This window comes from Gracilinanus agilis, chromosome 2 (genome assembly GCF_016433145.1).
Source record: "Gracilinanus agilis isolate LMUSP501 chromosome 2, AgileGrace, whole genome shotgun sequence".
Lineage (NCBI taxonomy): Eukaryota > Metazoa > Chordata > Mammalia > Didelphimorphia > Didelphidae > Gracilinanus > Gracilinanus agilis.
The window spans coordinates 710,470,995-710,495,254 of NC_058131.1; the positions used below are offsets into that span (position 1 = coordinate 710,470,995).

The following is a 24,260-nucleotide window of genomic DNA, read 5'->3' on the forward strand; positions in this document are numbered from 1 at the left end:
AAGGAAGGAAGGAAGGAAGGAAGGAAGGAAGGAAGGAAGGAAGGAAGGAAGGAAGGAAAGGGAAGGGAAGGGAAGGGAAGGGAAGGGAAGGGAAGGGAAAGAGGGAGGGAGGGAGGGAGGGAGGGAGATGTAGATGAGTAGATGGATAGCTAGTGAATGGATAGATGGATCAGTAGACAGGTAGATGGTTGGACAGATGGACAAACTTAGAATGGTGTCTGGAACTTTAATTTTTTCAGTATAGAAACTCCTTCAAGATATGCAGATCAGCAACTCATCTGTAACTTATAAAGTACAACTATATTGCCTAGAACACTTAAAAGGTTAAGTGACTGGCCCAAAGTCATACAAGTAGAAGTTGGCTGAGGCAGGAACTGAACCCGGGGCTTCCTGAATCCAAGGTCAAACCAGTCTATTAGGAACCACACCGTGATGTCTTTCTTATACATACAATGTCTGCATTTTAGGGAGAAAATAAACTTCTACTGGCTGTCCTCTCCCCAGGAGAGTACAGCTCAGGAGGGAGGCTAAAGACCAAATGAAGTCCTGTCCAGAAGCACCATACAGAGCACGGGGGCAGAGGGGCCCTCCGCCATTCTGTTGACACCATCGACACCACAAATACAGTCCTCTCCTACAAAAATGCTTGCATAGGACTCATACCTGATTTTATAAGGAAAGCCAATGAGAATTCTGCCTTATAGTCACTGTTTCAGAAAAGTGCTTATTTCATTTCAGAAAAAAAAAAAAGGAAACCAAGCCCAGGCCCATTGGCTTGCCTCCTCCAGTGAGGAAGGTACATTCTTGCCTTTGGTCTAGAATCTTTATCAAAAAGGCCCGGATTTCAAGTGCTTTTCTTCTATCAGCTGCTAAAGTGATTACGAGGAGAACTCCACTGAGAATGAAATGTTTCTACTTCTTACTGTCAAGAGTATGACGCAGACTCTCCACAGAGAACAGTTAACAACCCGGCTGTAAGTCATGGAAACACTCTTTCTTGCTTGGCTCAGATCACTCACCCCTGACTGTCCAGGGAGAAAAACAAAGCCCCCCCAAATGATGGCATGGCTCAGGCCCTTCCCCCACGTGATCCTTTATCAGAGCTAGTGAAAAACCCAACAGCTGGAAGCTGCCAAGGAAGGATTCCCAAGCCGCCCTGGAAAGACATTCGAGACGCCCCATTCTCACCAGCTCAGGTCATGTTTCTTCCTGAAGCCGTTTTGCTCCAGGTTCCCCTCTCCTCTTCTATCCGGCCTTCCTTTTCCTGCTCCCCTCTCTAAGGATATTTTCTCTGTTGTTGTTGACAAGTGCCTAATGTGCCTGGAAACTATTCCAAGAGTCCCGGTGTCGTAGGGGAGCCTCAGGACTCTTACGGATGCTCAGACCACGTTTCCCCCTGGATCGGCCATGCACATTAAATCATTCCACCACATTGTTACTGTATTATTTTACAGAAATTACGGTCAAGATTGCTGCAGTTGGTCAGTCACTGGAGAGCTTGAGAAAATCTCGCATTTCATAAGAAAGTCTTAACTGGGGAGAGGAGAGCAGCGCCTTTCTGCCAGATCGATTCAACACAACAAATATTGGTTGGGCCAGGTGCCGGGTTAGGCACTGGACACACTCGAGAAATACATCACCCCCTCACCCAGCTTCCATTCCACTGACAACACGCACACAGGGAACTGGAGGCCAACAATATTTTCCAAGCAGGAGGGAAAGCACCAACAACTTGAGAGACTCAGAAAGGTCGCTGGAGGTGGAGGCAGCTGAGCTGGGTTCAGCCACAAGGTGGAAGGAAGAATGCAATGATGGCAATCTTGGGGGACTGTGCAAAAACCTGGAAGCAGTCACCCACCTTGGTCCTTTAAGGATATCATCCTCCTCTTAGGCAGCTGCCCCAGGGATATTCTAAAAGAACAAGCCTGGTAAGGATACTCCCCTGCTCCATAAACTTCAGTGGATCCCTAGTGCCTCTAAGATCAAATTCCTCTGTTGAGACTTTCACAAGCTGATCCCACCCTAACTTTCCAGCATTTTGCTTCCCTTCACACATACTTTGGTCCCCACCATTGTTTTCTTATTCACACAAGAAACTCCATCTCCTTTTGTGCCTTCTTACAGACTGTCCCCCATGCCTGGAATGCACTTCTTTAGATCTGACTCTAAAATCCCTTCAAGAATCAATTCAACTACCTCCTACCTGAGGCTCTTCCTCATTCCCAGAGTTGAGAAACTTAAAAAGAAATTTAGGTTTATATTTAAAAAGTTATTGCGGCTTTCAGATGGGTGAATGGGGCAATCAGGGAAGGAAGACAGTGAGCTGAGTCTTGATAGAAGGAAGGAATGTCAATAAGCCTCTGTGAGGACAGAAATCACTTTCAGAAGTATCAGGGAGAGAAGGAAAACTCCATCTTCCCAGTATGACAGTCTGATGTTTCTCATCTAGTCAGGAAATAAGAAAGAGCCATTCTAGACCTTACCAGGGATGAAGGGTCCATACAGGGGAGAATGACAGAAGAAGCCTTCTTTGTGGCCTACATTCACCAGTGAGATGGAAGAGGGAAAGGCAGCCATGCAGCCACTCCAAGAATTGGGACTTCAAAGGCCCTTAAATATAATTTCATCTATTCTTCTCCAATTTACAGATGAGGAAGCTGAGGCCCCAAGGGACAGAAGAATTCCTCAAGATCACATAAACAGGAAACCCAAGAATTTGACCCAAGTTCTCTGATACACGCACACTCCAACATGCATTTCTTCATATTACCTAGACTCAACCTCGGGGGCTTTCTACTCCTCTAAGCTCTGTCCTGCAACAATGAGAATAGCTTGGGAATACAACTTCCCAGAATCATGAGAATGCAACAAAAGGAACACAGATTTAAAGAGAGAAGGCATATCTTGGCCGATTCTCTATTTTTCAAATAAGGCAACTGAGGCCAGGAGAAAGGGAGCAATTGACCCAAAGTCTCAAAGGAAGCGAGTGGCAAAACAAAGTTGGAAACCCAGGCCCACTGTCTCCTAACCAGTGCTCTTACTACCAGGCTACACTGTCCTAAATACTCCAGATTCCTGAACCAACAGAAGTCACAAGACCAAAGGACAAGGCCCTTCTTCGAGTCCTTACTGGGGAAGGTTTTTGTTTGGTTTTTTTTCAAGTTTTTTTTTTTTCCAGTTCAATAAACATTTATCAAGTGTTAACTATGTGTAAAACCATTCACAAAAGCCTTACTCCAATGACTCGTGAGGACGCAGGAGTGGCCCTAGGTTCATTTTTATTTAAGATTTATTTTATTTCATTTCATTAAATATTACCCAATTATATTTTTGGAAAAAAATTTTAACATTTATTTTTTTTATTTCAAATTTTGAATTTTCTCCCTCCCCCACCCCAAGTGATATCACAAGCAATGTGATATCAGTTATACATATGACATCACACATAATACATTTCCATATTTGCCATGTTGCAACACACACACACACACACACACACACACACACACACACACACACACACAAAATAAAGTTAAAAAGTCTGCTTCATTTGGCACTCAGAGTTCATCAGTTCTCCCTCTGGAGGTGAATAATACTTTTCATTGTGGATCTTTTGGAATTGTCTTGGATCTCAGTTCTGATCAGAGTAGCTAAATCTTTCAATCACTGTTACAATTTTGGTTTTACTATTTACACTGTTCTCCTGGTTCTTCTCACTTCACTTTGTATCAGTTCACAGAAGTCTTCCCAGGTTTTTTCTGAAACCATCCCCTGCATCATCTCTTATAGCACAATAGTACTCCATGAACATCATATATCATGACTTGTTCAGCCACTGCTCAATAGATAGGCATCCCCTCAATTTCCAATTCTTTGTCACGACAAGAAGAACTGCTATAAATAGCCTTTCCCTTTTTCTTTAATCTTTTTTTGGAAACAGATCTAATAGCAGTATTGCTGGGTCAAAGGCTATGCCCAGTTTCATAGCCCTTTGGATTATATTCCAAATTGTTCTCCAGAATGGTTGAAACAGTTCACAACTCTACCAACATTAGTATCTGCTTTTCCACATCCCCTCCAGCATCTGTCATTTTCCTTTTCTGTCACGTTAGCCCATCTGATAAGTGTAAGGTAGCACCTCAAAGATGCTTTACTTTGCATTTCTCTACCAATAATGACACAGAGCACTTTTCACATGACTATTCATAGCTTTGATTTCTTCTTCTGAAAACCGTCTGTTCATATCCTTTAACCATTTATCAATTGCGAAATGGCTCTGAGAAGATTGCTTTCATTTTCTTTAGTGAAATAAGAGAAAGGGGAGGCGAGTTCATTCTGCAGACTGAACTACAGACCACTACAGAAATAGCAAAGATAGTGAAGCCATAGGCATCCCTGAGCTCACTAATAATATTTACACTCTTGAACTGAAAAATGTTCATCATGGCTTAAAAAGATAGTTGATCCAGTGTAACTCAAGCTATTTTTCAATGGACTCTCCACTTGTACAAGAGGGATTAGCAAACACTGTATATGATACCTTCCTTTCCACTAAGAAAAAAAAATAAAAATCTTCCCCAAGGGAGCAGGAGAAAGATTAGAGAAGATGGAAAAGGTCCAAGGATATTATATCTGAAAGGCAGGGGACTAAGGTGGGGGAGACACTGAAAGCAGAATTATAAGACCTAGGTCTGAATCCAAGCTCGGCTCAGGATCTCCTGTAGGAGCTTGGGCAAATCCCTTCTCGCCAATCTGGGCCTTATCTTCATCTAGAAAATAAAGGGCTTGTTTTAGAAGACTTAGAAGGGCCTTTCTGGTTCTAGATCCTTTGATCCTATGGACACTAAGGAGGCAGAGACCTGTTCTGAGCTCCATATTCATCTGGTAACTAGGACGTCAAAACAACCAAAAGCATGCAGACAGGAGAGAGACGATAGAGATCATATATGGAATGTATTGCTGGGTCACCCTGTTTTTGATGCTTTCTACACTATAATCTCAGTAAATCATTTAACTTTCCTTGGCCTCAGTTTCCCCATCTGTAAAATAAAAGGTTTGGACTCATAGCCTATGCGGTCCCTTCCTCTTACAGCTCTTTAATTCTATGATCTGTGGCTCACAAATTTGGAAAGCAAAACTCTAAGAAAGATCTTTCGAGAACATCTAGGGAAGTGCATCCTTTTTATACTTTCAAGTGTTTTTCAAATGTTTCACTTTGTGGAAAAGGTACATTGAAACCCCTCAACACTTCTTTTACACAGGCCTATAGCCAGCTTGCCAGACAAAACTTTCCATTGGAGTATGAGACGTGAGAAAACCCTGAGTTTTGGCGAAAATGGCAGTAACTCCATTTCTGAAGCCAACACTTTAAGGACTGCATGGCATCTTTCTTCACACCCAACCTGTGACACAACCTAGCTGTGTGTCCCTGGGCAAGTCACTTAACTGCCATTGCCTAGCCCTTACCACTCTTCCTTGGAATGGATACATAGTACGGATACTAAGATGGAAGGTAAGGGGTTAACAAAAACACTAACCTGTGATGGGGCTCCACAAGTACTATTGTACACTCAAAGGATCTACAAGTAGAAGCAAGTGTTAGGCCAGGCCCCTGATTTAACAAAGGAGGGCTCTGAAGAAGCCTGGTCCAGCACAGCCGGGATTCCCCATGAGCTCATAGCTAGTAAGTTTAAGTAAAAATAGGATTGGGAAGGAGCACCGCACATCCCATACCTAGCTCTCCGTTCCCTGGCACACAGCAGGCACTTGCATGCTCGTCGATAGACTACTTGAGTTCACTTTCAGAGTATAGATAAAGATTTTTTTAATGACTTTGTGGATTGAAATTTGATTGAATTGTTGAGTAAGGAAAATATTTATTTTTATTTATTAGCACCCACCACGGTTTAAGCAAGGGCAGCATGCCTACTGGACTCCCAAACATCCTTTTTGGCACCACTATTCATGTCATGTCTGACATAACTTAACACTGCTGAGAAATGGGCTGGTTCCTACCAGACTGTGACCAGGAATTCTTTCAAAAGGAGCAAAAACATGGCGGACAGGTAGGCATGGTTCAAAGGAAGGCCTCCACTCTGGAGCAGTTATGCCAGGAGAAAGGTTAGACCAGCCAAAGCCCCCAAGGGAGGTTGTAGAGTGAAGGCAGGTGACAAGATGCTGGAGGTCACTGCCTGGGGCTGGAAGAGTCTTTGTACCATCCAAGGCAGCTGAGAGAGGTATAAGGCACACAGCCATCAATCTCCAGGTTGTGACCGTGAAGAATCTGCCTCGCCTCCATCTGCATGGCAATAAGCACCCCACTACTACCACGCCCCATCCCCTGGAACAACGCTCCAAGTGGCCCATCCCTGGCTATGACTCACAAGTTAGTACCAGAACCGGGGGACGATCTTGACCAGAAGCCACAGCCCTGACCCCAAATGAAGTGGCTTCATTCATGAGACCAATTCACGAAAAACACCAGAAAACCGAGCTGGTAAAATCTGGCACTGAGGGCGAACCAGAAGAAAATCATCTCACGGTCCTCAAGGAACCTACAAACAAATAGTGAAGTACACTTCCTGGCCTTCTCCCAACAGGGATGAGCTGGAAGGCAAAGAAACAGAAGGAGCAAAGGAGCATCTTCCCCGGAGACGTGGAAAGTGGTGAATAGATTCAATGGGATCCAAGTTTAGCACTAAGAGATGAGGGCAGCCAGACCCTGTGCAGCCCTTCCCAGATCTGAAGAAGCTCCATCTTTGGCTTCAGAGCTGGAGGCTCACATCATGCTGGTTTGGGGATTGTGGTGGTCTCTGATGCTAACAGGAGCCCTTCACCATTCCCCGTACCCATTTAGCTGCATCTTCACCCCATCAAGGGGGCCTTCTCCAGGAGAGTCTCTGAGCCTGGGCTCCACTTAAAGATTTCAGGGGATCCAGGAACTGAGAAGGGGAAAATGTCATTTTAGTTTTAACTAACCTTTGGGCTTTTTTGAAGTCCTATGCCCACATCTCCCGAGGCCTAGGCTGTATATCGGTTAGTTCTATGGCAATAAAACAGTGAGACCCAATCACTTGGACTGGACCCTGGGCAGGCACTACATCAGCCTCCTCACCCTGGGACCTTTTTACCCCGAAATGTCCCTCTTCTATGCTGGCCCTCTCCTCCCATTGGTGAACTTCTCCAAGGTCCACCATTTTGGGGAGCAGCCCAGGCCAGCCAATCGCCATTCCCTCACTGGCTCTGATCCTGATTTTCCAGATCTCACCATGGCTACCATCCCCTCCCCAACCCCAGCATTTTTGAGTTCCCCTCTATGTGGTCTCCCTCTAGTAGAATGTAAGCTCTTGGAGGGCCAAACTGTCTTATTTGCCTGTATTTGTTTTCCCAGGGCTTAGCACAATACCTGGCCCATGGTCGGTGATTAATAAATGCTTACTGAACCTTGCCTTCCTTCTCTCGGTCCCAGGAGAGAGAGCCAGATACACATGGGTCATCCACTACACTGGCTGAAGATTGCGGTGGAGCCCCAGGGCTCTAGAGGTGGAAGGAGAGGAAGGGATGGAGATGGAGACAAGGACAGAGACAGAGACAGCTACCTCCTGTCTAAGGAGGAACCAGGGAGAGAAGCTGGAACTCGGATCAATGGCGCACACAGATGACGACTGAAGAAGCAGGTGGCTCCCCACTGCCTGACGCAGAGAGGATGGCTGGGGGTGCAGGAGGGGCCAATGCAATTTGGGACCTGGCCGTTATGGGAATTTGTTTTGCATAGCTGTTATTTTCATTATTTGGGGAAGAATATAGGAAGGAAACAGACACCTGTTAATCAGAAGGAAAAAAAGTTGTTTTTCAATAAAAAAGATGAAAGAGGGGGAAAAGCCCAGAATCACTGCAACCTTGTGGGAGGATGAGCCAGCAGTGTGAAAGGAAGCTGCCCGAGGAGTACCCAGGGACTTCATTAGCCAAGTGGCCCTCTGTCACCCCACAGGGGCCTCAGAGCTAGTAATGCCAGCAGTCACATTTGTACAGCAATGGAGTTTAGAATCATGTATTAGAAGGCCTCACAGGTCCTAGTCTCAGAGCTGGAGGGAATCTTCTGGTCCAAACCCTATTGCTTCTGATTAACCCAACTCAAAGGACTGACCTTTCCAATGCAGAATCAGTGATATGGGCCTGCAAAAGCCCTCACCAGAATATGTAAGCCAGACCCTACAAGGATTCCTACAGGGGGATCGGGGTGCTCAGGGAACTGTCCCTGCTCATCAGCCTTAATTCAGGCAGAATTTTTACAGTGAACCTCTTAAAGACCCGTTAAGCCTCTGCAATTTTCACCATGACTATTATTGAAATGTTATTCTTATTCAATGAATTGCTCTTCTTGCCCCTTGAGGATTTCCCTATTTAATATGGCTGTAAAAACCTACAGAAAATCAGGGAAAGTCTGGTCTCATGCCTCAGGAGAAAAAGGCAGCTAGAGACATATATTATTCCCCCCTCCCCAAACTGATGAAGAAGTAGCAGCCCGGGGCAGCTGGGTGGCTCAGTGGATTGAGAGCCAGGCCTAGAGACAGGAGGTCCTAGGTTCAAATCCGGCCTCAGCCACTTCCCAGCTGTGTGGCCCTGGGCAAGTCACTTGACCCCCATCGCCTACCCTTACCAATCTTCCACCTATAAGTCAATACACAGAAGTAAAGGGTTTAAAATTAAAAAAAAAAAAAAAAAAAAAAAAAAAAAAAAAAAAAAGAAGTAGCAGCCTTCTAACAATCTGGCTTCAGACACATCCTAGCTATGTGACCCTGGACAAGTCATTTGACCTTAACTGCCTAGCCCATACTGCTTTTCTGTCTTGGAACCAATCCATAGTATCAAATTTAAGACAGAAGATAAGATTTTAAGAGGGGGAAAGGAATAAGCTAAGAAAAGGCCAGACAATCCCTAGGGGCTATGCAAAGAGGAAAACAAAGGACCGCTAGGAAGCAATCAGTGGGCCAAGAGGTGACCTAGGTTAGTTACCCCAGTAAAAAACTATACCTCTGACATCTTAGAAATGAACATGTGGGGGGCAGCTGGGTAGCTCAGTGGATTGAGAGCCAGGCCTAGAGATGGGAGGTCCTAGATTCAAATCTGGCCTCAGATGCTTCTAAGCTGTGTGACCCTGGGCAAGTCACTTAACCCCCATTGCCTCACCCTCACTACTCTTCTTCCTAGGAGCCAATACACAGTATTGGCTCCTAGACAGAAGGTAAGGGTTTAAAAAAAAATGAAATGAACACGTGTCTTCCTCCTCCTCCTCCTCCTCCTTACAGGAGGACTGCCTGCCTGCCCAGAGATAAAGTCTTCAAAAATCATGCAACCCAGTGGGCAGCTGGGTAGCTCAGTGGAGTGAGAGTCAGGCCTAGAGACAGGAGGTCCTGGGTTCAAACCCGGCCTCAGCCACTTCCCAGCTGTGTGACCCTGGGCAAGTCACTTGACCCCCATTGCCCACCCTTACCACTCTTCCACCTATGAGACAATACACCGAAGTACAAGGGTTTAAAAAAAAAAAATCATGCAACCCGGGCCCTGTGAATGCGATGGACCCAAAAGAAGGTGGGCAGCACTCGGCCCCTCTAGTTCACTGCCTCCTCAAGGAAATAAAGCTCTTATTTTATAGAAAAGAAAACTCAGGCCTAGAAAGCAAAACTGCCTCAGCTCAGATTTCATGGAGAGGTCCTCAGAGCGCACAAGGAATTGAAAATTTAGACGTCACAGTTCACAAAAAACTTTTTTTCTACTACAATACTGAGAGTCCAGGAAGAAGGCAATAAGCTGAGTTATTTCTTTTTTTCTTTCCTTCATTCTTTCTTCTTCTTCCTTTCTTTCTTTTTTAAATAAAAAACTCTTACCTTCTGTCTTAGAATCAATACAATGTATTAGTTCCAAGACCGAAGAATAGTAAGGGCTAGGTAACGAGTTAAGTGACTTGCCCAGGATCACACAGCTAAGAAGTATCTAAGACCAGATTTGAACCTAGGACCTCCTATCTTTTTTTTTTTTTTAAACCCTTACCTTCCGTCTTGGAGTCGATACTGTGTATTGGCTCATAGGTGGAAGAGTGGTAAGGGTAGGCAATGGGGGTCAAGTGACTTGCCCAGGGTCACACAGCTGAGAAGTGGCTGAGGCCAGATTTGAACCCAGGACCTCCCATCTCTAGGCCTGACTCTCATTCCACTGAGCTACCCAGCTGCCCCCGGGACCTCCTATCTTTATGCCTGGCCCTCTATCCACTGAGCCACCTAGCTGCCCCCAATAGATATTTCTATAACAACTGAAAGTTCTGCAAATTTTATTAAACACATTATCTCACAATAACCCTGGATGGTAGGTAATACCGCTTCCGCTGTTCCCACTGTAAAATGAGGAAACCGAGGCATAGAGAAACTATTAAGAGTCATCAGAGTGGGTCAAGAGGTAGAATATAAGAACTTGTCCTCCTGGTTACAAAGGTCCAGCACTCTATCCACCTCACTGCTTTCACCCATTGTTTTCCCTATTTTTTCAAACATTTTACAGTCACGTACAACTCTTTGTGACCTCATTTAGGGTTTTCTTGGCAAAGATACTGGAGTGCTTTGCTAGTTCCTTCTCCTATTCATTTTATGGATGAAGAAACTGAGGCAAACGGGATTTAGTGACTTGACAGGGTCACACAACTAGTAAGTATCTGAGGCCAGATTTGAACTCAGGTCTTCTTGACTACAGACCCCTGTGCTCTATCCACTGCAGTCACCTAGCTGCCTTTTTCTATTTCACAGATGAGGCAACTGAGCTTTAAAAAGGTTAAAAGATACATTTTACATCATCCAGGAGGCAATGCTTCTTTCAGTTGACTATTTCCATTCTTGGCTTTTTGTCTGAGCCAGTGTCCCGTTCCCGCCCCGCCGCCTGAGCCAGTCAAACCTAATGGGGCAATTCCCAAGAAGGTTGCTATCCAAGGGCTTCACTTTTGCAGCGTATCTCCAAGCCTTCCCTAACATGCTCTGGGGCTACCCTTAGACCTAAGCTGCCTGGTTTAGAGACAAAAATCTATGGGGAAGCAGCCCATTAATGACCAGCTCACATGGTTTGTGGTCCTGAATTTAAATGTGAAATATTTGTGGCTAACTGTGGTTTTCATTGCCTAATTATTCAACTTTGGGGTCTACTGAGAGGAAGGGAAATTCATCAACGTTATCTATGGAAGGAGTGAGGCCAAGGCTTGAGAGTTAACTAGCCAACCCTCACCTTCTATTTTTTGGTGAATTTTCAGGGGTCAGATAAAATCTGTAAAAGCAGTCCCTCTGATAGACCTCAACGACTATTTACTAAATGCCTAGAGAGTCCGTTTTAGCAACTACTTCTGCCTTCAAGGAGGTTATTTTCTTCTGCCCCCAATCCAGGAAGGTGAAACTCTTCATTGTCTATTCACCTCATTGGGGTATATTTGAAAGCATACTTAATTTAGAGTCAGGAAAAATGAGTTCAAAGCTCATTCGTGTTACTGAGAACCTCTGTCCCTTGGATAAGTCACTTCCTTTTGTGGAATCAAAGAATTCTTCATTTGAAGCTTGGAGGTGATCCTGGAGGTAAGAGGGTGTCATTCCTCCATTTTATAGTCAAGGAAACTGGAAGGCAAGAAGATGAAGCAGCTGGTCTCCAACCTCAACTGAAAGTCTTCCCTTCCAAGTTACCAAAGAGATCTTCGTTGCCAAATCTAATGGCTCCTTCTCGACACTCATCCTTCTTGACCTCACCGCAGCATCTGACATTGTTGAACACCATCTCCTTGTAGGGAATATCTCCTCTGTGGGTTTCCATAGTTACATCATGGACATCATCAACCTTCTGGTCACCCAGGTCCACCATTCTGGTACTATACTCAACTCTTCCTTCTTACGTCCAATTCCATCTGTTCATTATTATGCCCACCACCTTAGTTTAGGCTCCCAACACCTCTTAGCTGGACTACTGCAATAGCCCTGCTAACTAGTCTCCCTGCATCAATTTTCTCACCACTCCAATCCAGCCTCTCTATACATTTGTCAAAGGAATTCCTAAAGTCGTGATCTGAAGATGTTACCCCTTAGGATCGGGGGGGGGGGGGGAGGGGGAATCTTTTGCTTGGCATTTAAATCTCTTCACAACCTGGTCCGCTGGCTTTCAGCCACTGAGCACTACTGTCCTGCTGTTATCATGGATATTAGGACTGAAGATAGAGTTCTGTGGGTATGCCTTCCTCATACCTCCCAAAGGAGTTTGCTGTGGCCCTGGAGCTGATGGGACTGGACTTTGCCTGAAGAGCTAGCCCCTTCTGGCCTAAGATTTGGGGAAGATTTTTAAGATTCTGGGGAAGGCTTCTGGTAGAAGTTGGGATCTTAGCTGGGGGGGGAGGGGGCTTCAAGGAGGTCAAGCAAGGTAGGAGGTCAAGATAAGGATGGAGACCATTGTAAGTACTAGAGAGAGATGAGAAGAATATCTGGTCAAGAGAAGGAGGGTTGGAGGCACAGCCAGAAGGCCAGTGTCACTGGATCAAAGAGTACATAGCAGGGATTGAGGTATAAGAAGACTGGAAAAGAAGGCAGGGCTGGGTTATAATGGGCTTTGAATGCCAAACAAAGCACTTTATATTCTATCCTGGAGTTTACCGAGTAGCGGGAGATGGGGTGACATAGTCAGACCTGCTTTTCAGAAAAATCACTCTGACAGCTAAATTGGATGATGGACTAGAGTGTGGAGAAACTCAAAGCAGGTTGACCAACAAGAAGCCATTACAACAATCCAGGTGAGAGAACTAAGGGCCTATACCAGGGTGGGGCTAGTGGCAGAGGAGAGAAGGAGGCATATTGAAAGGATGCTGTAAAGGTGAATTGACAGGCCCTGGCACCATATTGGATGTGGGAGGCTGAGAGAGAGTGAGGAGTCCAGGATGACTCCCAGGCTGCAAGCCTGAAGGACTAGAAGATGGTGGTGCTCTAGATAGTAAAGGGAAGACAGGAGGAGGGCTTGAGGGTGGGGGGACAGAGGAGATAATGAGTTCCATTCTGGACATATTGAGCTTAAGGCACCTATTGGACATCCAGTTCATGATATAAGTCTGGAGGTCAGCAAAGAGTTTGGGCAGAAGACACTGGTTTGAGAATCATCAGCCTATCGATGGCATTGAAGACCAGGGGAGCCGAGTTACGGAAATACATTCGAATATATTGCTATCTCTGGGAGGCCCAGGAGTCTCCCACTCTTGTCTTTATACAATGCTTTTGCTTAGAACAGTCCAAGGCGCATAATAAGTGCTCGTGATCAACGGACTGTATTCTTTCTAGTGGACCACTTGTCACTTATGAAATAAGGCAAGTAGGAAGAGATGATTCTAATCTCCCCTTGCTCGGCATCTATGATCCTCTGACTGCCAGGAAGCTGAATCTATTCGGGTCAGAGTTTAGGCCCACCCAGGAGCAGACTGGAATTCAAACTCCAGGAACGATTTCTAATCTGAATTCCCCCCTCAGGGATCCTGTGGGTTAAAGCCATCAGCCCTCCAGACCGAGCCCTGCTCCAACCCTCCCATTCCCACCCCGCCCAGAACCACTAGGAAAGGGGAATGTAAGGAGCCTCGCTCTCACCCCTATTTTTTGCTCACAGAACAATGGCAGAAGATCAGCCACAAAGCAGAGAGCCCAGAGATTTGCTCCTCCTCCCCAGTAATCAATACCTTTAGTCCCTCAAGCCACCTTGGTGAATAGGACCATCCCCCAAAGGTGTGGGGAGCCAGGGACCAGAGGAGGGGGATGAGGCGGAGGCTGGACATGGGGGCAGGGGGAGGTTAGGCTAAGAGGTTCTCACATTTCCGCTTATCCTGATGGCATCTTACCAAAAATGCTAACTCATCCTGGAATTCTGGTGATTCTTGTTTACTTTGAGGAAAGAAAGAAAATAACAAAGCCCAGGACCAAGCCTCTCTCAAACCCAAGCATGAGACACAGCCCACTTGAAGGCATGTATGTATGCCTGTCCAACCTGGGGCAGTCCCGATGGAGGAGAGCACACTGGACTTGAGGTCAATCAGGCTGGCGATGGGCTCTCCTCTCATACTTACTAGCTTTGCAACCTTGAGCAAGTCACTTAAACACAAGGAATCTCAGGGGCAGCTGGGTAGCTCAGTGGAGTGAGAGTCAAGCCTAGAGACGGGAGGTCCTGGGTTCAAACCTGGCCTCAGACACTTCCCAGCTGTGTGACCCTGGACAAGTCACTTGACCCCCATTGCCCACCCTTACCACTCTTCCACGTAGGAGCCAATACACCGAAATTAAGGGTTTATTAAAAAAAAAAAAAAAAAAAAAAACAAGGAATCTCAGTTTCCAAAACTGTAAAATGAACCCAATTTTACACCTCTCTCATAAAGGAGTTAAGCAGTGTGACCCAGTGAAAAGCCTGTTGGGCTTGGAGTCGGAGGACCTGGTTTCAAATCCTAGCTCTGCCAATGGCTGTTTTGCAACTTCTAGCAAATTGCTCACTGCTCTGGGCCTCAGTAAAATTTTATCAGTAAAATAAGGGAGCTGGACTAGATGGCCTTCAAGGTCCACGATCCTATGATCTCTTAGCCTAAATGAAATAATAGATGCAAAGTGGCCTGTAGACCACAGTGTGGTACAATAGAAAGAGCAAAGGATTTCTCATCAAAGGACCTGGGTTCGAGTCCTCCTTCACTCACCTGCTAACTGTGTGACTATGGGTAAGAGAGTTTACCTTAGTCCTGGTTTCCCCAACTGAAAAATAAGGGTTTGAACCAAATCGTCTCTAAGGTCTCTTCTGGCTCGAAATCTATGATCCTTTTATTCAGATTTTATTTTTTATTCCCTTAGTTTAGCTTTTCATTGAGAATTCTTCTATGGGACCAGGTCATTTTCTCTCTCTCTTTTCCCCCCATTTCCCTACCTGTAAAGGGAAAACCTTGCCTGCAAATTTGCCAGTAGATCGTCTCTAAAGACCCCTCCGTCCCCCAAATCTTAAGAAGCAAAGACAGTGGAGAACCCTTTTCATCCCAAACAAACAAACTTGGGACTTTCCAATCACTCTAATAGTTTAGACAAGATCAGGACCCAGTTGAAATTTACCCAAGTCCATCCACAAAGAAAAGTCTGCTCAGCAAATAGTATCAAGAAGATTATGGGAGAATCAGTGACTTTGTTAAAAGGGAAGAAAGAAGATTTCCAAGTATCAGAGAAGCCACTCGGACACGCCATCTCTGAGGTTTTCGTTAGCCATCCCTCTTATCTGTTTATTCAAGTTGCCTTGGCAAGACTTCACTTTGGCAACTGCAAGGAATTGAGTTCAAGTCTGCTGTTCCCTTATGAGTAACAAATCTGCATTTCTTTCCAAATACACTATGATTTAGTTGAGGTTCCTTTTCAATTCCAAGGAAAAAGAGCCGGCCCGGTTGGTCTAAGTTATGAGGTCCCACTGTGCCTTACTGATAGAAATAGTATCGTGTCAAAGGTAGGTGGAATAGGTCTTCCTTTCCATTAGTCAGAGTGTCATTTGGGGATAGAAATGCCAAGAATTACATCAGTTAAGAGGCAGAACGGGAAATAAAGTAGATGCCCATCCAGGGGGAAAGAGCTAAGCAAAGTGTGGCCTGTGAGTGGAATTGTATCATGCTGTTTGTCCTTCATTGCTGAAGAGGACCAATGGTGATGTCATGACTCGCATGTGAATTGAGGGGAGACACTTGCACAAAGCTGTCACTCTCTCCTCCCGAGTCACCAAAGTCCAGTGGCAAGACAAAAGTCTGGGTGACTGGCGATGGCCTGGAGTGCCATGGATGAGCTTGGCTTCTTCCATGTCTGACCAAGCTCTAGGCATTCCGCAGGGCTTGCTCACGCCATGTTCTTGGCCACTGGACAAATTTTTCTCCTCCTCCCCTTCTGCCAGGGAGTCTTTACATGCTTGGGGTAGACACCCCACTAAGTCACCACGGGTGGGTGGTTTAAGACCTGCTGGTTACCCTCAACCTCGTTTAGCCCATCTGCTGAGATGGTTTACTGAGCTGAGGCCGCTGTGTGTGCTACAGCTTCTTAGAGCGACAGGAGAGAGTTGGGTGGAAGGTAGACACCAAAGGTAGAGGAGCAGCCCTGAAACAAGCCCTCAGGCCAGAGGTGCCAGCCCTCCTGGGACATATTATCACTGTACTATAAGGAATAACAATTGGGATGAATACACAGAAGTCTACAAAGACTGAGATGATCTGATAAAGAGTGGAATTAGTGGGATCAACAAGACAACAGGCACCGGGACTTTTACAACAATGTGAATGGAAAGAGCAATGACAAAATAAGCAAAAGCAAATGCTGTAAAATGACAAAAAACAAGCACAGTCCCAGACATGAGAAGAGGCCTCAACCCCTCTCCTTGGCAGAGGTGAAGGTCCAAAGGTGGGGATCACTGAATATAATTTCAGACTTTTTCAAGGTTCTGATCAGTTTGCTCATTTGTTTCTTTTCAGTTTCTTTTTTTAATTGAAAATGTTACTTATATAAGCAATTAAAATAATAATAATATAATGAATGATATTTTATTATTAATAGCTATTAATAAATTTAAAATCCATTATTTTATATAGGATGGCACTCTGGGATGGGGAAAGGGTAGGAATACTAGGAGAAACTTTGGTGACATAAAAAAAGACAGCAATTAAAATGAATATTAAAAATGAAGGAGTTTAAAAAAATTTTTTAAAGAAATAAGAAGATAAAAAGAGAAACAGAAAACCCAGAATGGTACCTTTATAATTAATGTGTACCTTAAAAAAAGGTGTAATAGGGGGCAGCTGGGTAGCTCAGTGGATTGAGAGCCAGGCCTAGAGACGGGAAGTCCTGGGTTCAAATCCGGCCTCAGACACTTCCCGGCTGTGTGACCCTGGGCAAGTCACTTGACCCCCATTGCCTACCCTTACCACACTTCCACCTATAAGTCAATACACAGAAGTTAAGGGTTTAAAATTTTAAAAAATAAATAAATAAATAAATAAATAAAGGTGTAATGTACAATCTTTTTTATCTCTGAATATGGAAATATTTGTTTATTGAAGATTGTTCAATTCATAATAAGAAAGGAAATTTACACTTAAAAACTAGAGGCAGCTAAATTTCACGTGGGCTTGAATATACTGAACTCAAAGGGCCCGTGTTCGAGATCTACTCTGGAGCCCTGGGCAAACTTCTTCACTTCTTTCAGATGCATTTTTTTCTCATTTGAAAAGAGGTTATAATAATAAGCCTCAAAGGTTGTTGGGAGAATCAAATAATAATACATATGAACTAATAATGCAGTATGTATGTAAAATGCTTTTGCAAAAGTGCTGGATGAGTGTTAGACATTATTGTAATTAGAGTTATATGCATGTCTTATATTCCTTTCAACAAAGCAAGGCTCACTGTGTCTCTAAGAGTGACTCTCTTATTATTTCTTTCCTTTTTTATTCACTAACAATTATTGTCTCTTTTTTTTTTTTAAACCCTTGTACTTCGGTGTATTGTCTCATAGGTGGAAGATTGGTAAGGGTGGGCAATGGGGGTCAAGTGACCTGCCCAGGGTCACACAGCTGGGAAGTGGTTGAGGCCGGGTTTGAACCCAGGACTTCTCGTCTCTAGGCCTGACTTTCACTCCACTGAGCTACCCAGCTGCCCCCTATTGTCTCTTTTTAAAGGTATTCAGTCCCCCAAACTCATGTGTATTTAGGCAAATCACGACATCTCTGCCACTCAGTGGGCAGTTTGTGGAGTTTCCTGAGGCCCAGGCCAGGTTAAGTGACTTGCCCAGAGTCTCGCTGCTAGCTGCTCAGAAGCTTCCTAAGTCTGGGTCCAGGATTATGCTGTCTTGCTCCTCCTGCAGAAAGATTAAAATTATGCAACGACAATAGGTTCTGATTAGAAAACACTTCTTTCTTCCATTTCATTGACTCTGCACATTTCAGACATCAGGAAATGTTCTTCCAATCCCTCAGTCCATGCCCCGTGGAGAATGCCAATTCTAACTCTTCCTACTTGGGCTCCCTGACAGAGACACTCTTGATCTTAAATGAACTTACCCACTAACTCCATGTGGACCCTGGACAAACCACTTTTGTTCTCTTGGTTTCATCTTCTTTGTCAGTAAAACGAGACAGTCGGACAAGATGCTGCCAAAGGTCCTAAGGAAGTGCGTGTGTACCACAGATTTAGGGATGGAGGGAGGCTCAAAGGTCACCAAGTCCAACCTACCCATTTTAGAGATGCAGAAGTCAAGGCCCAGAAAGGATCAAGGGCTAGCCCCCGAGTCATCCAGGTCACAGGCAGGAGAGCTAAGATTTGATCCCCCAGGCCAAATCCAGTACTATCTCTCCTACATCTCGTTGCCCTCTTGTGGGGAGGGCCGGATGGTCAGCTGAGTCAGCTAGGTGGCCCGGTAGATAAGAAGGCCATCTTCCTGACTCTGAGGCAGGTTCTCTTTGGTTCTCCTGACTCACTAAGCAACAGGGCCTCCTCCTTGTGACACGTACCCTAAAATAAATTTTAGAAAACCACGGCTTAGTGGAAGCTCAGCACTGGCTGACTCTTTGGTGTCAATGGGCCATTATCAGCCTCCAATCTAAGAAGAATTTATTAAGCACCCCCTATGGGCAAGTTAATGACCTAAACAGGGAAGGAAAGGGTTAGAGCCATTCTATGGTCAATTCAGTTATCACATCAAAAAAGAGGAAGTGATGCTACCAGAAGCAATGCCTTCTAGCCCAAAAGAAAATGGCGGCCTTTCCCCACCAAGGCCACGGATCATTCTAGATCATATCATTGGGCCTATGGATGAGTCAGGCCTTCTGCTTTTCATTCTGCCAGCTACCAGACAATTCATGAGCCCTTCCAGTAGGGAGAGAAACCTCCGCCTACTTTATCAGAAAAGCAGAACCATTGGACTAAACTGGGAAGAGAGTAGGCTGGTCTTGTCCTCAAGAGAGACCTCGTGTCCAACATCGACTCAGTGTGGGACCCTACAAAAACCACTTAACCTCCTTGGGCCTCAGTGCTCCCTTCTGTCAAATGGGAATGATATTATCTCTTGCTTGTACCTCAGAGGGTGGTCTCTGGATGAGGCGACATATAGAAAGTGCCACGTAGGTCTGCTAATGTTATAGCAAAGACCACTCTTCTTTCTGCTAGACGTTGCTAGAGAGAAGATGGCCCTACACCTACCTTCTCCCTTGGCTCTTTGCCAGAAGATCTTTGGGAATTTGGACACAAGAAAAACAAGGACTGCCAGCGAGAGTGATCCCAGAGGAACGGTACATCTCATGACCTGGTCTGAGGGTTTCCTATGGATTCTGAGCACACATACCGTCTCTGCTCCCTATAAAAACAAAGAATTAAAGTTTAACCACAGTTCAAGCCGTGGGCAGAGTCCTCGCTATACAACTTGCCCTGTAAGTCGCCTGAATAACATTGGAGGGGGAGAAAGCTGGCTTAGGAGTTCAGAGTTCGACAATGGAGGGGAAAGACCTGCTGTTTGTTTCGCTGCCCCTCAACTTCCCCCAGCTCAGCCTCTCCATCTTTCCTGAATGCGAATCCCAGACCAGCAGGTTTCATCTGTGAATGGCACCTTTCCTAAAATACAGAAATGAGGCGTGAGGGCCACCGGCCAAGAGCGGGCCGAATCCACGCCGTCGACTCTAAGGAGTGCAGCTGCACACTGAAGTCATGAGGCTGCCCCCACGGATTCGGGACCGTAAATGCCCCAGAGGCGGACTTTTGTCTTTTTTTCCTCTTGGCACATTTCGCTCAGCACTACCTACATACTAAGAAAGCCACGTCTCTGGGCATGGGGCCAGCGGGGGCCAGGCCGAAGGCGCAAGGCCAGAAGTTAACTTGTACCATGTGTGAAGGGGCCTGACTGCCCTCAAATGCACTGCCCAGATCCTCACGCCGAAGGGACAAAACTGATCCCAAACAAGTTCCGCCAGCCCTCGCCGGGGCCATAACCCAGGCCTCCCCCAGCGGCTGCCCCAGATCTTAACGTCCTGAGAGCAACGGGTGACAAGTCCATTCTCAGCCATCAGTGCTTTCAGAGGAAAAGAAGCAGAACTGAGCAGAGCTCCTGGGGAAGATTTTCTCTTCACTTGTCCAACAGTGACTTTTATTGACCCATTATAAATGGAACAGAGAGATAGCACAGGGGACAGAGCGCCAACCCTGGAATTGGGGAGACCTGGGTTCAAATCTGTCCTCACTCATTTATTGAGCCAGTCACTTCCCTCTGTTTGTCTCCATTTCTTCATCTATAAAATGAGCTGGAGGAGGAAATGGCCAACCACTCTAGTATTTTTGCCAAGAAAACCTCAAATGGGATCACAAAGAACTGAACACAAATGAACAACAACAAATTGAAGAAATAGTGTGATACGCTGAGAAGAGAGCTGGATCTGGAGTCAGGAAGACCTGGGTTCAAATCTTACGTCTCAAAGAGAGAAACCGGAAACCCATTGGATCACGGGGAATGTAGTTCCAAGGTCCCCCACGTGTCCACAGGAAGTTTGTCAAACACTACATATCTTGAGGCTCAATACAATACTTCCAAATCGAACCCCAGTAGATTTAAATAACACACTGTATGATCCTGGGCGTAAGTCACCTCTGTGAGCCTTGGGTAACCCCCTAAGATCACATACATATGACGGGCAGAGGGATGAAAAAGGGGCGTCTGGAGGCCACCACGTCCAACCATCCCATTATACAAATTAGGATACTGAGTAACTCAGCCAAGGTCACATAAGTAGCAATGTCAGAGGAAGGATTTGAACCCAGGGCCTCTGAGCCTAGAGCTTTTCCCTACACCATGCTTACTTCTTCATGGGCTATCTCCTGAAGCACAGAAGAACTGCAGTTGGCTGTGACAAAGGGCATTCCCATACCAAGAGTTCTCTATGTGGAAAAAGCCATCATATCCTTTGCAGATCCATGCCCTGAGCAAAGCAAGGCTCCTGAAGGAGAAGCCTCCCCGTTCTGGCAAAAACACGATCCAGATACTGGTATTACCCCCCTGTAGCGGCGTCGGGAGGAAAGGCCTGAATGCTTGGAAATGGGAGTGTGGGGGGTGCGTCTTACTCAGGGAAATGTCAAAAAGAAAGATGGCGGAGAAGTTCCTGAAGGGCAATTTGGTATAAGATTCCATTCTAGCGAAGGATTGGTACCAACATTCACTCAACACATCCAATTCAATTCAGTTCAACTCAACAAGCATTTGCCATCATTGTAGCCATGATAGATGTTGGCCAACTTCTGGCCAACAGACAACACGGACACGACAAAACAGTGTGATCGATACCAGCTGCCCAGAAGCATTTAGAAGCTCTCAAAGCTTCCACCTGAACTAAGTCCTTTGGGCCATCTTATATAATCAAACTTCCAAGATAAAGGCAGGACTAGAAATAATGAGAAATTACTGGGAAAATTATATTGAGGAGATCCTCAATGATGGAGGATGAAGGAAAAGCACTAAAGCCAAGACCTTAGTAGGAAACCAGAAAACAGAAAAATTCTTAACAGAAAAGATCTCTGCTTCCTTTGGAAATTCATTACTTTTTTTCACTCCAAATTTCATATAAAGCACAAGGTTTAAAGAAAAGCATGAAGCAAAATTCCTTTTCATAGAATGGATTGGGAACAAAGCCCTCGTTTCAAAAAGAGTTCTCCACTCTATTGGCAATCCATCCCAAAGATAAATAAATGAAGGGAAGAAAAAAAAAAAACAGAAGACATTTCCAATCCATTGTGGGAGACCTCACTGGGTCATGATTTGGGGATGGGAGGAATCTCCAAAGTCATCTAGTCTCACCAATACATTCTAAAATTGAAGGAAAAGAGGCATGAGATCAGGTGACTTGTCTAAGGTCATAGAGATCATAAGGGGCAGTGTCAGGATTTGAACCCAGATCCCTGGACTCCTAATCCAGCATTCTTTACACTGCCCCACAGTTTCTCTTGTAGACAATGGAAGAAAATACATTCTCAGGGGCAGCTAGGTGACTCAGCAGACAGAGAACCTGGCCTGGAGTCAGGAGTACCTGGGTTCTAATCTGGCCTCAGATTCTTTCCAGGTGTGTGATGCTAGGCAAGTCAATTAATCCCATTTTCCTAGCCATTGCTCTCCTGCCTTAGAATTGTTACAGACAGGAGGTAAGAGTTTAAAAAAAAAAGAAAAGAAAGAAAAAAAGAAAATATATCCTCTCCCCAGCCAAGCCCTAAATACCATCTATCACAGAGTAAGAGGAGATTATAAGGTGGAAAAAATGGACGGCCAGGAAGAAAATGCCAGAAATTTCCAACCCCCTTTTGAATAACGGAGGTTAGGAGACACATAACCAGAAAGGAAAATCTGAGTGAAGGAGTTCCTGAGGCCAAAACCCCCCGGGGAAGAGAAAGCTTTCTTACGGCTCCTCGACTCTGGAATCCTATCTTTGCACTCTGTGATTCTCAAACAGGAAACATGTTCAGGGCACAGCAGAAGGTTATATACTTAAATGAACCATCTTCATTTTTTTAAACTCTCACTTCTGATTGGTTTGGCAGATTTGAACCTCTAAGCTACCCCCGTCACATGCCATCCAGAGATTCCATTCAAATACTGTCGTCTATAAAAATGAAATGGTGGCCTGTGATGAAAGTTAGGAGGGAAATGTGGCAAACGCTCCCCTCCATGACCGTGTTCCCAGACAAACAAAGGCTCTCCAAAGTCCCCGGAAAAGGTTAGAGACGAGCGTTATGTAACTAAAGGATGCTGAGATTCCAGCTTCAAAATTAGTCATTTCTACATCTTTGCTCATCAAGATCAGCAACCTTCCCCGCATGGTGGCATACCTTTCTTAGATTTCGCTCCAATCTTTAGCTTTGATGGCCAAGCAATCTGGGTATTCGTCTCCTCCATGATCTGTGAAAAGAAAATAAATCACAAATGAACAAGAATAAGAGCACATGCTACAGAGCTTAAAGGTTTGCAGAGTCCCCTACAAACACCCTCTCACTTTATCCCCATAAAAACCTAGAAGGTAGGGGGCAGCTGGGTAGCTCAGTGGATGGAGAGCCAGGCCTAGAGACGGGAGGTCCTAGGTTCAAATCTGACCCAGCTGTGTGACCCTGGGCAAGTCACTTGACCCCCCATTGCCCACCCTTACCACTCTTCTGCCTTGGAGCCAATACACAGTATTGACTCCAAGACGGAAGGTGAGGGTTTAAAAAAAACAAACCTAGAAGGTAGTGGGTGCTTGAATTATCCCCATTTTATAGGTGAGGAAATTGGGAGAGAATTGAAGTGATTTGCTCAGCTCATATAGGTGAATGTGAGCTCCAGACCAGTAGCCCTCTGTCCAGTGCGCCACCACGATGCCCACATTTAGAGATGGACTTTTTTCTGGTTTAAATTTCTGGATTATAATGACCCAAAATGAACTGCTCTCTTTGTGAAACAATCTAATAAACCTATCTGGAGAAGAAGAAGGGGGGGGGGGACCCTCTCACCAGCAGATTTGTTATTACAAGACTTTGACACCATCACAAGCATCTGTGAGCCTATCTCAACTCCCACTCCACTATTCCAGGCACTGGAGGATTTCAATCCAGAGACAACGCCGTGCCAAGTATGTGAACAAACAATGATCCGGAGGGCATTCCGGAGCCTTTGGAGACTCTGGGATTGAATCAACATCTCCTCAGCATTTGCCAAAGGATTGCAACATCCTTTAACATAATCCGTGCAGAGTCAACTGACACCAGCTAGCCCATACTAAGGATTTTTTTCCCTTCATCTCCACCGGGAAAAACTGTTCTGGACACATTTGTATTTCATTAAGACTGAGGCAGAGCCTCCAACAAGATGTCGGCCATGAATCTGCTCTCAGTCATTTTCCCTGTGGTACAGATGAGAAGCCAGCACTTTCCTGCTACAACTTCCTCCCACATCCATGGCCCAAGAAGAACCCAGGATACAGCTCAACCGGAAAAGAAGGGAATGTGCAGGCTGGAGTTTAAGGAAACACTATGCCAACTCAACCCCATTCCAGGAATAATGCCTAAGCACGTCCCCTATGTGCCAAGCACTGTCTTGGGCTATGGATAGCAAGAAAGAAAAGAGAGGAAAAAGAGAGAGGGGGCAAGGGAGGGAGGGAGGGAGGGAGAGAAGGAGGGAGAAAAGAAGGGAGGAAGGGAGAAAAGGAGGGAGGGAGG

General features: G+C 45.3%; 1 protein-coding gene across 1 annotated transcript in view; it reads right to left on the reverse strand.

Moving 5' to 3' along the window:
* The window catches only part of BICC1 (BicC family RNA binding protein 1), a 228,461-nt gene that overhangs the window by 104,431 nt on the left and 99,770 nt on the right, over positions 1–24,260 (reverse strand). The window contains exon 3 of the mRNA XM_044659220.1: positions 22,899–22,968. Within this exon, the coding sequence (XP_044515155.1) occupies positions 22,899–22,968 (70 nt within the window). The remainder of the gene's footprint in view (positions 1–22,898; positions 22,969–24,260) is intronic.